This window comes from Lynx rufus, unplaced genomic scaffold (assembly GCF_022079265.1).
Source record: "Lynx rufus isolate CCGP_SWC_20201006 ecotype Redwood Valley unplaced genomic scaffold, mLynRuf1.p SCAF_43, whole genome shotgun sequence".
Lineage (NCBI taxonomy): Eukaryota > Metazoa > Chordata > Mammalia > Carnivora > Felidae > Lynx > Lynx rufus.
In genome coordinates this window covers 174914-191717 of record NW_025814860.1, presented here as the reverse complement: position 1 = coordinate 191717, position 16804 = coordinate 174914, and the positions used below count along the sequence as shown (strand labels likewise).

Below are 16804 nucleotides of genomic sequence, written 5' to 3'. Positions count from 1 at the left end.
CTTCGGCGATTCGTTGGTTTTACTTTGGCTGTTTTGAGCCTTTGACAGGGTCCGGGTCACCTCCGACGGGAGGGTCCCTCGGACAGGAGGGATACGGGTCAGCCTGGGGGCATCTGGAGCTGAGAGGGTCCTGAGGTTGCGTTGGGGTCGACCATGGATGGGAGTGTCCCAAGGCAGGGGCAGAGTCACCTGGTGCAGACAGGTCCCGAGGCTGCCCAGGGATCCCCTGGGGGGCGGTGAGGTCGCGTGGCGGGGGCGGGGCAGGACTGGGCGAGGGGCTAGGGCCTGAGTCTCGTGCGCGGGGCAGGGAGGCGCGGGGCCAACAGTCGCTGCGGGCCGGCCCGCTCGGGTCTCCAGTGCCCGGACTGAGCGCTGCCAGGGGCCTACGACTCCGGATCCTCGGCGTCAGAGGCGCACCTGCAGCTCAGCTGCCCGGCGGGGCTTCCCCGCAGCGGTCCCGGGGGCGCACCTGGGGCGCCGCCTGCTGCCAGCCCGGCTCCGGCCGCTCCCAGCGCATCTCCGCGACCGGGACGCGGCCGATAGAACCGTAAAGTAATGACCCCGGTCTGGAGGCTTCTGCCCCAGCCACCCAAAGACTCCCGAGGATTAGTGATTGCGGGGCCCCTTGTCTTTTACCATCTGAAGTGGTGCTGTTTACTTACTCATTTGTTGGCTTTCCTTCCCTCTGTCTCCCTCACTACAACGTGGGCTCCAAGAGACAAGGGACTTTGTCTACTTCATGGCTACATCTCAGAGTCCCAGAATGCCTGGCACAGAGGCGGCACTTGGTAAACAGTTGCTGAATGAAAGAGTGAGAAGACCTGGCTTCACATCTGGCCCTGGCCCTTTAACTAAGTGCGGGCACGTCATTTGACCTTTCAGAACCTCCATCTCCTCTCCCTAAAATCAAAGCGATGATACTAGTCATTCCGAACTCAAAAGTATTTTGTTTTAGGGTCAAACGAGAAAACGCATAAATGCTCATCACAATGCCTGCCGCACACGTGCGAAAGAAATGATAGTGCCACGTGGGTATAGCTAGAGGCTCACACAGGCTGGTCTCTATAATGAGCATACAAAACCCCCATAACAAAAACAAGAAAAACCACATCAACCAACCAAACCAAAAAACCACCCCCAAACAAAAACAAAACAAAAGAACTGAATGCAATTATAAGGGAGGTGTGTGCGTGTGTGGGATCATTAACGGGTCGCAAGCATCTTAAAGACCCTCTCTCCCCATCACCCCCTCCCTCCCAACCCAAGTGTCTGCCGGGAGACTCCATAAGCCTGGCTGACTAGCCTCTTCCTCATTCAACCTTTCTTTCAAGAACCAATCCTTGCCATTTCTAAGTTATACTGGTTACACCTTGCAATTTTTTTCCCATCCCTTTCTAAACCCGAAAGCGTTCTGCATAACCAAATCCAGGATCAGAGCCGGCTGACTCAGACTTCCCTCAGACAGAAGGGAAGGTGGGGGTCCAGGAAGAGGGAACATGCAGACCCAGACGGACACACGCGGAGTACTAACTTATACTTTTGTTCTTAATCCTGTTAGGGTGCTCGCGTGGTAACTATTATCAGCCATTGTAATCATGAACTGAGAGGGTATGAAGGTCAATGGCAAAGGAAGATGTTCTGTGGGAAGATTCCAGGCTCTGGGCACTTGGTCACGAACAACTGTGCGCAGAGGGCTGGACCCTTCTGGTATTTGTCAACAATCACATCTCTGCTCGAGGCCCACTAAGCCTAGATGCTCCATTCGGTGTCCTATTCCAAGCGGAGGTCCAGATAAGGGTCGTAATTTGTTCAGAGTCACACAGTAGAGGTGAGACCAGGAGCCAGGCAGTCAGGTTCCGGGACTCTTTAACAGTCTCTGGTATGTAAATTACATTCATATAGCGTGAAAGCATGCCAAGAATTGCATGGAATTCTCCTTGGGAGTCCTGTGGCTCAGACATTTGTCAAGATTGATGGCAAAAGTTAAAGCCCATGGTGACACTCATAAGCAAAGCTATGGCTTTACAAAAGGCACTAAACCTTGTCATTGCAAAAGTCGGCTGGCACGTGTATATACTTACACTAATGCATCTTAAAAATGAAACCAGGGGCGCCTGGGTGGCGCAGTCGGTTAAGCGTCCGACTTCAGCCAGGTCACGATCTCGCGGTCAGTGAGTTCGAGCCCCACGTCAGGCTCTGGGCTGATGGCTCAGAGCCTGGAGCCTGTTTCCAATTCTGTGTCTCCCTCTCTCTCTGCCCCTCCCCCGTTCATGCTCTGTCTCTCTCTGTCCCAAAAATAAATAAACGTTGAAAAAAAAAATTTTAAAAAAATGAAACCAATACGTCAGCAGCTATTTCTTTTGCAGAGGTACAAACACTATCTCCCTGCCTAACTGTAACTATATATGCTTATATATGTACTTTCTTGTACAGCAGTACCTAAGTTGGTGGTATTCAATGCAGAATTTTTAGAATAGGATTTCTCTGATTGTTTCCATAGGATTCACTCTAGACCAAGGGTTATACACATACTCCTTCGTTCTGTGATGGAGAGGAATTAATATTGTAGTGGTTAATATATGGTTATGGACTGTGGCCACGCAGCCTTAAATCCCAGCTCTTAATGCCTGACGTAACCTCCCTGTACCTTGGTTCCCTTGTGTAAAATGGGGATCACGCAGTACTCACTTCCTAGGATTGTCATAAGCATTCACAGCACGAAAACACACAGAATACTTCAACAAATTTTAATTTTTTTTTAACGTTTATTTATTTTTGAGACAGAGAGAGACAAAGCATGAAGGGGGAGGGTCAGAGAGAAGGAGACACAGAATCTGAAACAGGCTCCAGGCTCTGAGCTGTCAGCACAGAGCCCGACGCGGGGCTCGAACTCACAGACCGCGAGATCGTGACCTGGGCCGAAGTCGGCCGCTTAACCGACTGAGCCACCCAGGCGCCCCCACACAGAATACTTCAAAAAGTGTTTGGCACTTAGTGGGGATCCAGTTCCTAGTTTGGGGGAGCTTTTGAGTAAAGCCTTCTATTAATAATTTGTATATAGGTTCTTGGGTAAAAAAGAAAAAAACGTTTTTTGTGTGTTTGAAAATAAACATTAATTTTACTTAGGTAAAACCTTAGAAATAGGATTGTTGAATTGTATGGAAGTGTGTGTTTAGCTTTAAAAGAAACCACAAGAGACTGCCAAAATATTTTCCCATGTGACTGTGCCATTTTGCATCACCCCTGGCGGCATATAAGAAGTCTAGTCGCTCTGTAACTTTGCCACCTCTTAAAAATTTTTTTTAGCCATTCTAGTAGCTATGTAGTAGTATTTTATTGTGGTTTGAATTTGCTTTTCCTAATGACTGATAATGCTGAGCATCTTTTCATGGGCTGATTTGCCATATATATATATATATATATATATATATATATATATATATATCCTTTTTGAACATCTTTAAAAATTGGGTTAATTTTCTTACTGTTGAGTTTTGAGAGTTTTATATACTCTGCATGCAGCTCCTTTGTCAGATCAGCAATTTACAAATATTTTCTCCCAATCTGTGCCTTGTTTCTTCACTCTGTTAATCTTTTGCAGAGAAAAAGGTTTCAATTTTGATGAAGTCCAATTTTTCAAATTTTCTTTTATGCTTTTGGTGTCATATCTCAGGAATCTTTGTTTAATCTGAGGTCATGGGAGACATTCTTGTGTGTGTGTGTGTGTGTGTGTGTGTGTGTGTGTGTGTGTGTTAGAAGTTTTAGGGTTTTAGGCTTTGCAATTAGGTCAATGCCCTATTTTTTTTTTAAGTAGGCTCCAAGCCCAGCCTGGAGACTAATGCAGGGCTTTGAACTCACGACCCTGAGATCAAGGCTGGAGCTGAAATCAAGAGTCAGATGCTTAACCGACTGAGCCCCCCAGGTACCCCCCAATGCTCTATTTTGAATTCATTTTGTATAATGGATTGAAGTACCGACCAAAGTGGAGGTTTACTCCCGCCCCCCCATACGTGGATTCCAGCTGTTCCACCACCATCCGTGAAAAAGACACTTCCTTTTCCACTGATCTGCCCTTTTGTGGAAAATTGACCACATGTGTGAAGATCTATTTTTGGACTCTTCTGTTCCATTGATCTGTGTATCTTTATTCTTTCAGTCCAGGATTTTGTGTGTTTTTTCTGGAAAGCGCCTAGTATTACATTTTTTAGTCTCTGCATGCCAAGAGGCAACATTCAGGACATCATACAGATACTTGTTATATAAGACACAAGTTTCCACAAAAATTTTATTAGTGACATTTGTATAATTGAAAATGTGTATTTTTTGCAATATGTATCTACTAATGAGAAAAATGAAGTTCTTTTTTTTTATGGGATAACATATTGCTTTGCTGGGGTTCAAAGGCAGCATCCCCTACCATCAAAATTTATTGTAAACCTTCGTCTGTTAAAACTGACTTGTAATAAGATTTTGTGTGTTTCACCATGAATATGATTTCAAGGGAGTGTATTCATGGCTTGAATGGCATTTATAGAATTCAGTTAGATTCCTCTCTTGATATTTGCCTTTTAGCATGTCATTACATTATAGATTAATTGCCACCAATTGAAGGTGAGGTAGAAACTCCTCAAACGCACAGTTAAATGGATTTTGAAATACGAAAATTTCCTTTGTACTTACACATCGAGTAAAAATGTGGAAAAAAGTGCTGCTGGAACTGTAGTCTGAGCTTGGAAGATATATCTGCTGTGAATTTGTGTGGGAATGAAGATTTCATTTCTTGTTTTATCTTTTGATAGCATGCGAAGTGCTTACAATGGTTTGCGATTACTTGTGATTCAAACAATGTTGGCTGTCATCTAAATGACTGTACTGCAGTGTAAGCTTCACACATGAGCGCTGTAAAAGCTAACTTCAAAGCTATTCATTGTTCAGTAACAGTGGTTGAGGGTAGATCTTCCAACCATTAAAAGGGGTCAAAACCAATCTTAACTTTGTAGGCTGGGCTGTAGTGGGTTGGATTTGGCCCATGGGCCATAGTTGGCTTGCCTGTGCTTCAGCTGATATTGTCATGTTTAGTGTAACTTTAATGAGGTAGTATGTGTCCAATTTTGTACCTCTTTCAAAATGATTTTGACTATTTTATTCCCTTTGCCATTTCATATGATTTTTTTTTCAGTTCATATGAATTTTAAAGTCAGCTTGTTGGTGCCTACAAACTATAGTGGAGAGATTTTGATTCAGATGGCACTAAATCTAAAATTCAGTGTGAGTAGAAGTGATGTCTTAACAATACAGACTTCTCTAGTCCATGAATATGGTATGCCTTTCCATTTATTTCTTAAAACAACAACAACAAAAAAACCTTTCATTAGTGTTCTTTCATCTAGATTCTGCACATATTTTGCTTGATTTATTCCTAAGTATTTCATTTCATCAGTATTGTCATTATCACAAATAGTACCTTGAAAAAACTTTGGGTTTCCATGTGTTCTTTACTAGTATATAGAAATACGATCAATTTTTGTATGCTGACCTTGTCCCCTAGGACCTTGCTAAACATACTTATTAGTTGTAAAAAATTTTTGTGGACTTCTTGGGAATATCATGACATCCGAGAGTAAAGACTTTTCTTTTTGCCTTATTATGTTTTTAGTTATATGTCACCCTTATAATATTTTTGTCTGGATTTGGTATCAAGGTAATGCTGACATCATAAAATGAGTTGGGAAGTAGTCTCACTTTTTCCAAGTCCTGGAAGAGATTGTATAGAATTAATACTGTTTCTTCCTTAAATGTTTGTTAGAATTTGCCAATAAAACCAACTGATTCTGGATTTTCTTTCTTAGAATGTTTGTAACTAGGAATATAAATTCTTTAGTAGAAATAGAACTATTCAGGTTACCTATTTCTTCTCGAATGAGTTTTGGTAGGTTATGTCTTTCAAAGAACTGATTTCACCTACGTTGTTAAACAAACAGGCATCAATGCTGTCATTGATATTTCTTCAGTTAATTTGAAATGTTTTATCACATACTAAATTCCCATGTATACTTTGGTGGATATATATAGATTCTTCTTTTTTTTTATTGAGCTGTTACTATCCTAGTCTGGTATTTTTTAATTAATGAAGTTATATAACAATAAATTGAATTTTTGGATAGTTCCTGGTCATTATCTGTCCCTTTCAGAATTTTCTTGCCTAACTTCACACCTTTGTGATTCACATGGGCTTCTGAATCAGTTTTTTAAAAATCTTGTTGAAATCTTTATTGGGACTATGTAAACTTTGTAGAACTATTTAGGAGAATTATATCTTCATATGGACTCTTCCTATGCAAAGACAAGATCTATCTCTCCATTTACTTGACCCTTTTCTTATGTCTCTTGATAAGAGTTCTACATTTTTCTCTGTAAAGGTATTCTTCATATAGGTCATATGGGCATATTTCTCATTACATTTCTTCCTACATGTTTTCTTCTGGTGTTGCTATTGAAAAAATGCTCTTTTCCTCAAATATATTTTTCTACCTGGTTTGTTTATAAGAAAGCTATTGCTTTTCTTTTAATACTAATTTTGTAACTGGCCACTTCAACCTTCTTTTCACTGTTTCCTATGGTTTTTCAGTCATTCTTTTGGGTTCCCTGTGTATACAATCTTTAAAAAATTTTTTCAAATGTTTTATTTATTTTTTGAGGGCGAGAGACAGAGTGTGAGTGGAGGAGGGGCAGAGAGAGAGGGAGACACAGAATCTGAAGCAGGCTCCGGGCTCTGAGCTGTCAGCACGGAGCCTGATGCGGGGCTCGAAACCCACGAACTGTGAGATCATGACCTGAGCCGAAGTCGGATGCTCAACCGACGAGCCACCCAGGTGCCGCCCTGTGTATACAATTTTATGATGTGCAAATAATCATAGATTAGTCTCCTCTTTACCTATGTTTATGCCTCTTGATTCATTCTATCATGTGACCATAGTAGCACAGGACCACCAAGAGGTCATACAGCATGCTCTGCCTGCTGAAAAACTGCCAAGAGGTGACACCCACCAATTAGATAAAGGTACCTGCAGTTAGCTAAAGGCATCCCAACTATGCAGAACAATTAGATAAAGGAAGCCCTCTGAGTGGACCAATTAGTAAAGGTCCCTCTTTCTGCCAGTTGCCTCAGCCTTGTGTGAGGTTCACAGGGTGACTGGAGCAGACTGGGCCTCAGCCCTGTTCTTGTCCCCTTGGCTAGGTGCCCATATATGGGTAACAGCTCTCAGGACTGGACCCAATGGCTCTCTGTTAGCATTTCCAGAACGGTTAGAAAATAATGTTGCGGCTGGCACTGTAGTCTTGGTTTTGCTTAACCGCAATTTCTTCTAGTAGTCACCAAAAAGTATCTTTGCCTTTGATTTGAAATACATATAGTATTAGCATGTTACAGACAAGTCTTTTTCTAAGGTTAAGGAAAAAAGATCTGGGAATACACGGATTTTATCAAATGCCTTTTTGGAATTTATTGACACAATATTATGAGTTTAACCTTTGACCAATAAATACAGTGAATTAGACCAACAGACCTCATGATAGTGAAAATAGTGAATCATTCTAATATTTCTGCAGTGAACTTCCCATTTACTCATAAGGTATTATTCCTTCCACGCACTTCTGGATTCTATATGTTATCGAGGGCTTGTAGGTCTTCTTTTCTTCAGTGAGAATGAGTTGTAGGTTTTTTTGCTTGGCTGGTTGATTGGCTGGTTTTAAATGCCATCCTTCTCGGAGTTTGGTATCACTGTGATGCTAGCCTGGCTATTAAATATGGGAAGTTTTCTGTCTTTACGTTCATGGATCAGTTCAAACAGCATCAGAACAATCTGTTCCTTGCCGTTTAAAACAACCCACCCATCTGAGTTATTTGCACTTGTACTGCTTTGCAGGCTCTTTGACGACTGTCTCAGTTTCTCCACAGTTCATCTGCAGATATATTTAGGTTTTAAAAAAATCTCTTCCTGTATTGGATTGACTTGGTGATTTCTATTTTCCTAGGTAATCAACCCACCCCAGGCAGGTGGACAAGTGATTAGCAGAGAGTTGCACGCTCTACCGACAGAACCAGCCAGACACCCCTTTCCTTTTTTATTCTTGATTAATGCATCCTGTGTTGACTCAGTGTGTTAGTGGATTATTTAGTTTGGGGATTTTATTTGCTTACACATGGGCACTTCTTTACTCTTTTCTAATCCAAAATTGCTGCTATAAAACAGTATCTGTTTCCAAGAAATTTAAATTTTTTTAACTTTTACTTTTTATTGCTTTTAATATTTTTTCATTTTTGAGACAGAGACAGAGCACGAGTGGGGAAGGGACAGAGGGAGGGAGACACAGAATCCGAAGCAGGCTCCAAGCTGTCAGCACAGAGCCCAATGTGCGGCTGAAACCCACAAACTGTGAGATCATGACCTGAGCTGAAGATGGATGCTTAACCGACTGAGCCACCCAGGAGCCCCTCTTGAGAAATTGAGAGTTCAGGAAACACATTACAGAAACAATTCTTTCAAAGAAAAAGGCTGTTGCAGACTACAGATGGTCTCGTGCTCTCTACCAATGATCCTTTTCTGGCCAGATTCTCAGCTGTGGCATTTAAAAAATACCTTTAAATGTATCGGTATATGAAACGAGCATATGATTCCATCTAGCTTTCCTGTATTGGACTCATTTGGTGTCTTCGGTTTTCCTAGGTGTTCAGGAAAAGGAGTACTGTCCTTCCTCCCTGTCATCAACAGCCCAGCCATTAAGCTAAAGCATTACACGTGCCCTTGACACCCCTAACAACGGGTGACAAAGATGCCAATGACCTATAAGATGCTTATCCAGCTGTGTAACTGCACAGAGTTTGTTCCATGAGCCAGGTTAACCAGTCGTGGACTGTGTGATTAAAAAAATCGCAGATATTCCTAATGGATTTCTGTGAGTTTTAAGTTTTCTTTTTCTTTATGTTTATTTATTTATTCTTGAGAGAGGGAGAGAACACAAGCAGGGGAAGGACGGAGAGAGAGGGGAGACAAGAGAATCCCAAGGAGGCTCCGTGCTGTCAGTGCACAGCCCAATGTGGGGCTCGAACCCACAAACTGTGAGATCGTGACCTGAGCTGAAATAAAGTTGGAGGCTTAACCAACTGAGCCACCCAGGCACACTTGAAATGTCTGATTTAATCATGAAGGGGGGGTTAGGATCATGAATTTTCCTGTTGATAGTTCTGTCAAAACAGTTCTTTAAAGATTGATTTTATTTTTAGAGCAGCTTTAGGCTCCCAGCAGAACTGAGAAGGTAGAGATTGTGCACGCTCCCCGTCCCCTTAAACACAGCCCGCGCCGATGGACACACTATTCTCTACTTCAGCTCAGGCTGCAGAATACCTATTTTGCAGAACAAATACCACAGATTGGGTGGTCTAACTTATTTTCTCACATTTATCCCGCAGATCCCAGAAGACAGCCAGTACCCTGAGCTCTTAATTTTTTTCTACGATCGCGTATCACTTCATTGTTCAGATGTGTAATCGTTTGTATTATAAACTAATCCCCTGTGGTGGGTACCAGGCTGTTTACACTCCTTCGCTCTTATAAACAATGCTGCAGCGAATAATCTTGTACGGTGTCAGCTCCTACGTGCACAGGTGCACCTGCAGAATAGATGCCTAGACGTGGGGTTGTTGGCTCAAAGGGCCAGTAGTGACGCTCTCATTCATAGATGTTGTGAACAGTTGCTCTGTTGCTTATTTTAAACCCCGCCCCTATTTTTTCTTTTTCTATCCCGGTAATTTGTTTTCCTAAATACAGCATAAATGGATTGTCTTGCTTTTCTGGGACCTGTTTGCATACTGTCCTCACAACTGAGCTTGGGGTGGATGGTTCAGAGTTTGTGTCGTGTTGTGCCTGTGGAAATGGCCAGGGCTTGGACCCCTTTGACTCGCCTGCCTCCTTTTCTCTGCAAAAGTGCTCGTTTCCAGAGTGCCCTCCAGTGACCATCCCATGCAGAAATGTGTCTCAGTGTGGCCGCTGTGGCTTTAAAATGTGTTTCCTGAAGACCAGATAGGTTGAGCACTTTTCTTACGCCCGTCAGGCATTTGGGCATTTTCTTTTGGAGATTGCTCAAGTCTCTCAAGCCTATTTTTCTGTTGGGAAGTCTGTCTTTTTCTTAGCGACTTGAAGATACCTTTGCTCATTCTGGCTTCACTTACTCTCCTACTGGCTCTTTTCTGGAACTGAAATCCTTAATTTGGATGCAGCTCAGTTTGCCCAAGTTTTATGTTTAGGGGTTTAGAGTCGTGTTTAACAAATCTCTGCCCGCTACAAGGTCACGAATATGTTTTCCTATTTTTTCCCCTAAAAGCTTCATTGCTTCACCCTTCACAGTTAGATCTGTATTTCATCTGAAGTTGGTACTTTGTGTGTGGTGGGAGACAGGAGTCAGGATACATGGTCTCCTATATCGATAGCTGGTCGGCCCTGAGCCATGTGTCAGGAAGACCGTGCGTCCTTGTCCTGCAGCGTCAGCTTTGTGGAAGATCAAGTGACCATGTATCTGTGGCCTCTTTCTGGAATTTTGTTCTGTCCATCAATTGGGTTACCCTTAAGTGTACCGCTTTTGGTTCTCGTTTCCACCTTGTACTGTAACCCTTTCCTTCGTACACATTATTTCCCTTACTAGGGCTTATTTTAAGCTACTGATTTCCAACAAGATGAGTTCTATTACTGACTGGTCTTTTAATTTATTTTTTTTTATTAAGTAATCTGTACATCCAACATGGGGTTTGAACTCAAGACCCTGAGACCAAGAGTCACATGCTCCACGGACTGAGCCAGCTGGGTGCCCCCATTACTGACTCATCTTTTGATGGTGGCATCGTGCCCAGATACAGTGCCTTCCGTGCATAGTTGCTACTTGTCGTAAATCAATAGCACCGAAGTAAACTTTCTTTTAACAGGAACAGTCTAGGGGTGCCTGGGTTGCTCAGTCAGTTAAGCGTCCAACTCTTGATCTCAGCTCAGTTCGTGATCTCATGGTTTTGTGAGTTCAAGGCCCACGTCGGGCTCTGTGCGGACAGCACGGAGCCTGTCTGGGATTCTCTCTCTCTGCCCCTCCCCCACTTGCACTGTGCCCCGCCAAAATAAACATTAAAACAACTTTTTAAATAAAAAAATAAAAGGAACAGTCTACCTGTATTTTTTTTTAATTTTTTTTAACGTTTATTTTTTTTATTTTTGAGACAGAGAGAGACAGAGCATAAATGAGGGAGGGTCAGAGAGAGGGAGACACAGAATCTGAAACAGGCTCCAGGCTCTGAGCTGTCAGCACAGAGCCCGATGCGGGGCTCGAACTCACGGACCGCGAGATCACGACCTGAGCTGAAGTCGGACGCTTAACCGACTGAGCCACCCAGGTGCCCCAGTCTACCTGTATTATCACAAATTTGAAAAGGTGCTCAGTATGAAAACCTCCATCTACTCTAATTATTTTCCTGTCCCATTCCACTGAACAGCAGCTGTGGTTGGAGAAAACCATGCATTCTCATGGTCTCTGGGTGTTTTTTCTTTGAATCTGTGCTGGACCAGTAATGAGCCAAAAACACCTCCTCGTCTACATGGCGTGGCTGTTCAGGCTGGCAAATTCCGACACCAGCTCTGAAGCCCTATAAGTTCGGTGTTTTGGTACGTGGCTCTTCCCCATTCTTCTTTCTCCCCCCATATTAAAGTTTACACCCATGCCCCTCACCAGGTGAGTCAGCAGTGCCCCCCCATCAGAGCAGATGGTTTCCTTCCCTGTTGTATTGATCTTGGGCTCAGCCGTGTGATGCACTCTGGCCGGCGGGGTGGTTCACAAGGGAGTGTGACAAGATGCTTTGAATGCGTTTGCGCGGCTTGGCTTGGCTTCTTGCCATTAGAGCAACATGCATCCAGCTGGGAGCGGACCATGGCGCAGAGCTGTTTTCATCCAGTCCGGCTGCACTCACAAAACACCACACGCCGGGTGCCCGAGACAAGAGAAATGTATTTGTCCACAGTTCGAGAAGTCAGATGTCCAAGATCCAGGCGGTGGCAAGGTTGCTCCCTCCTGCCACTTCCTTCCCTCTCCTGGGCTGTCCACCCCTCGTGCATCCTCTGTGCCCGCGCACCACCCCCCCCCCCCCGCCTCTGTGTGTCCACATCTCCTCTGTGAGGACACAGGCCACCCTGACAGCTTCATTTTACCTTGGTCGCCTCGGTCAAGCCCCTGCCTCTAAAAACTGTCACCGTCTGAGATCCTGGGATTAGGACTTAGACACAGCAAATGGGGCAGCAGGGGACACAATTCGGGCCATAACAAGACCTAGAGACGAGTCCAGCCAGTCCCAGGAGGCGGCAGAGCCGTGGGCAGGAAATTAATGCCGGTGGTTGGGGTTGCTGGCCAGACCAGATGGGCTGCAGCCGCGGCGGACTACTCTAAACCTGTCTTGCGCTCGTTTGTTTTTGTTTTTGGTTTTGTTTTTTTTTCTACTATGGAGGTGAAATTCAATCACACCACCTGCCATTTTAAAGCTCACCTCCAGTGACGTTTAGTGAGCTCACAACGCGGTGTCTTCGTTTCTAATCGGCAACGTCAGAGACGCTTTCACCAGAGGAAAACACATCCGTTCTTTCACTAGCGGAAAAACATTTTTCTGGAAATGAAGATCGTGAGGTGGCAGCAGCTAAAAGCTAAAGCACGTGACATAGCGAGAAGCAGAGAGCAGAAGGGGAGGCTCGTGCTGCCACCGCAGAGCGTCCCTTCTCCACAAGCATCTCTGTCACAGCCATGTCCTCACATAAGCCGTGTGCCCTCTGACGCCTTTATTCTCGGGCCCGTGTTTACTGAGTGGTGAGCACGCGCTGGCCCTGCTCTGGAGTCTGGGGGCTCCGTAGTGAAACAACAAAAAACAGCCCCTCCCACCCCCCCCCCCAAAAAAAAATCCCTGCTTTCATGGAGCACGCATTCCAGAGGGAAATCAGATCAAACAAGAAATAAATAAACAGCACGTTCAGTAGTTTAGTGACGCATGAGGGAGGCGTGCCCCGGGCGGACGAACAGCAGGTGCGTGGGCTGTGAGCAGAAGCCACTTCTGTCCCTTCTGGATCACAGCCAGGCCCGCGGCGGGGCAGGGGAAAACGGGAGATGAGAGGAGACAGGGAGACCTTCGCACAACCTTGTCCTCACGAAGCTGGGCTCCTGCTCGGACGGGAGGGGTTGGGGCAGGAGACCCGGCAGGTGCAGGCTGTAGACAGGAATGTGGAAATCATCAGTGTGTCCGTGCATTTCAACATCAAAGACCAAGTGAGATTGCCCACGGGGGAGTGTCAGCCGAGCCCCACTGGGATGTTCAGAGGTGGGCAGAGGAGGGGGAGCCCGCAAAAAAGAAGAAACGATGCTCTGAAAGTCCGAGAGCAGACAGCTCCTCAAGGACAGGAGGGCACGTGTGTGTGATGCCTGACAGTTGCCCCGTTTGCTTCCCAGCTGGTGCTGATCCCTCCCCTTCCGGTGGGAAAGTGACAATGGTCAGGAATTTAAAACTTCTTCTTTGGAAGAATTTCATCTTGAAGGTGTGTAAGGTGGTCCTTGGAGCCGTGGGCATGTCCGGGGTGGGGGGACTGAATGTTTATGTCACGCTGGCATCTAATAACTGATTAAAGAAAAAATCAACAACTGTACTTGAAACGGGGCCCGTTCCTACAAATAAGCCAGGTTCCCACTGGAATTCCGCAAACCGTCATCACTGAAGGTTGCATCATCATTACTGGTTTCTCGCCGCTGATGTCATGGAAAAGTCCAGAAAGAGAAGCCATTTAGTTCATTCTCTATTTTTTTCTTTTTTGTGGGTTGTGCAGGGAGGCTGGGGGTGGGGGAGAATGAAAGGGCTTCTTAAATGGAAGAAACGTTGCCGTGTGGTGACTTAACACTCGCGTTCTCATGCTGCTTTCCTTTCTGTTCTAGAAGCGGAAGACTCTGGTAACAGTGCTTGAAATCCTAATGCCGCTACTCTTCTCCATGATCGTCATGTACCTGCGTTTAAACAGTTTGCCCAAGAAAATACCTCCTGTCAACTACCTGGCCATCAATGTCAGTTTACTGCCAGACTTCCTCTATTTTCCTACTCACACCAGATACCAACTAGTGTATGTCTCTTCCAAAAGCGAAACGTTGAAGGCTATCACTGAAGCGGTGGGGAAATCCTTTGACGTTGAGTTTGAAGGTGAGACATAAAGATGGGGTAAGGACAGGGAGGGAGGGAGGGCAATTTTATAGAGTTTGAGGCTGTTTCCTGAGGGTGCGTATAGTCGTGATTCCATATCTGGGGTCTCCAAATCCTAAAAAGTCTGTGGAGGTGACAGCTGGGGGAAAGCCGCCCACGAGGTCTCTGATTGCCGCAACCACGTTCTGGCGACTTGGGAGATTCTAAATTAGTCGTCCGTCTCTCTTCTCATTTTAATCATTCTAAGCCAGTCTCTGCATGCAGCCAAGAAGGTCTCTCAAAGGTCCGAAAGGTCTGGCCAGCCTTGTGCTTCTGCCCCTCTGGTGGCTTCCACTGCACCAGTAGTCCAGGGTCTGGCCCTACCCCTGCCTCCAGGCTCCTTTCAGGGGCACTGGGCAAGCTGCCAGCGGGCTTTATTTAGATTTCTCAGCTGTGCCTTCGTCTCTCTCTGCGCCCCTTTGGCTACGGTCAGAGATCTCTGCTTCACGGTTCATCACACCGCCACTTTGGGCTTTCTGTGTCAAGTCTGCGGTTGACAAGCCTGCCGGGCTCCACCTCCCTGAGGGCAGAGGGCCCTGTCCGTTTTCTTCATCACTGGGCCTCCTTCATGCCTGGCATACACTCGCTGCTCAATACATATTTACTGAATGAATAAATGTGTTCGTTAATGGAGTTAGGTAGATGCAGTTTTTCAAAACGCGGAATCCACAAGATGTGGAGTCATGTTCCAAAATTGCCATAATTGTAATATATGCTTTTGTAAAGGTGTTCTAATAATACATAAGGTACCGAGTGAAAAGGAAGGGCTCTCCTCTCCCAGCTCTGAGTGCCACTCAACGCAGACAATTCTTTTAAAGGCCCTCAGTGGCAACACGCGTGGGGGCCGCTGTTTTGGGGCTTTGCGCTTGCCTGGCAACCTAAAATACCATTCTAATTCTACTAGTACGAGATTGGAAACAAAACACAACAGAGAAAGCTCCTCTTGGGAGGCTGGAGATGATACGGCGGTGCAGGTGAAGGACACGGCTTGCGAAGTAGGATGGCGGCCTCGGGACTGGGGGGGGGGGGAGGGCAGGTGGGGGCCGCGGCGGGGCTGGGGGTGGGGTGTGGCCGCCGTGGACGAGGCTGAAGGAAGCGGGGGTGGGGGGGGTGGGGAGTGGTCTGAGCGAGGCTGGAGTGTCTGCAGGAGACTCGCACGCCTCCCCCAAGTCTTGGGTTTTCCTCCATGTGCGCGAGGCCGCCCGCGTGGCAGGGGTTTGAAGAGAAGTTGTCTGGCGCGATCTGTCTCTTCCTCTGGCTGTTCTCCGGGTCTCGCAGGGAGACGGAGATGAACCTGGGGCCTTGGGCTCCTGTCCGTGAGCAGCCCTCCGGCTCCCTAAACAGTCGGCCTTTGCATCCGGCCTGGATCCCCACCTCACTCCCTGGGACCCTTCGGTCGCCTCCACGGAGAAGAAAGCATTTCTCTTCTGTCTTCCCTTAAGATCCTACCTCGGGCAACGTCTCCCTCCTCGTATGGGGTGTCTCGAGGCGTTAATTCTGTTTCACTACCTCCGACTCACTTCTTACCTCATCGCTGTTTATACTCTGTCCTTGGCGTCGCCGGTTCCAGGGCTTTCCTTCCAGGCTTCCTTCTGCGCGTGCGTGCTATGCCAGGGACACTTCAGGCCTCCGCCTGCGGGAGTCTCGGGGGCTGAGTCCCGCGCTTCCGGGACCTGCCACTGCTTCCGCCTCCGGCCGCTTCCGCCGCCACGCTTCTCTCTGCGCGCTCTGCGTCCCCGGGGCAGACGGCCGTCTGCCTTCCGCTCCTCCCTCTCTCCTTATTACATAACTGCACGTGAAATAATATAAGGTTTAGAGTGAAAAGTCAAGTTTGTAAGGGTTAAATTGTAGTGTAGGGCTAATGCTTAGCTTGAAAAATAACAGCTTTGTGTTGACACTGAAGGTTAAGAGATAACACCCTTGCTTTGCTCTGGTAAACTACGCCTCATACCCTTGTAAATTAGGCTTCACCAATTAAGGAAACAAAAGTTCAAAGAAAAGAGCGTCAGAGGCAGGGTCAAGGAGATCCACTGGTCGCAACTTAGAGGCAGAAAGTCTAAAGTAAACACCTCATTAGACGACTGTTTCTAACTCATCTGGAACCTGTTTCTTTGTTCTGTTCCCAGGTGATGCTAAAACGACGCGATCGGTTATAAAAACTCTGTACCCCGGCTGTTCGGGACCGCACTCTTGTCAAGAGTGTTGGTCCCGATCGGTCGGCCTTGCCGCTCATTGTAATAAACTTTGTTGTGACTGTCACTGGTGCCTGTAGCATTCTGTTTCAGGAGTCGTGTGGATGCAACAAGTTCTCACCCCAAATGCCACTTCGCAGAATTCTTTGCTAGAAGTTTAGAATGTATTTTTCTGGAATTTAAACGTTAAAAAAAGAGAAACACAAAAAATAAACCTTAAAATTTCAATAAAAGAATAAGAACGATGAACACCAGAATTGTTTGCAATGACATTTTCAAATCACATAATAGGATAAGAAATAAAAATTAGATTTTGCTC

At 45.7% G+C, this 16804-nt stretch overlaps 1 protein-coding gene across 1 annotated transcript in view; it reads left to right on the top strand.

Annotated features, from left to right (window-relative positions):
• The first annotated feature begins 13179 nt into the window (after positions 1 to 13179).
• LOC124525467 (ATP-binding cassette sub-family A member 17-like) overlaps positions 13180 to 16804 on the top strand; it is a 76781-nt gene continuing 73156 nt past the window's right edge. The window contains exons 1-3 of the mRNA XM_047097846.1: positions 13180 to 13390; positions 13519 to 13604; positions 13996 to 14254. Coding sequence (XP_046953802.1) covers positions 13180 to 13390; positions 13519 to 13604; positions 13996 to 14254 — 556 coding nt within the window. The remainder of the gene's footprint in view (positions 13391 to 13518; positions 13605 to 13995; positions 14255 to 16804) is intronic.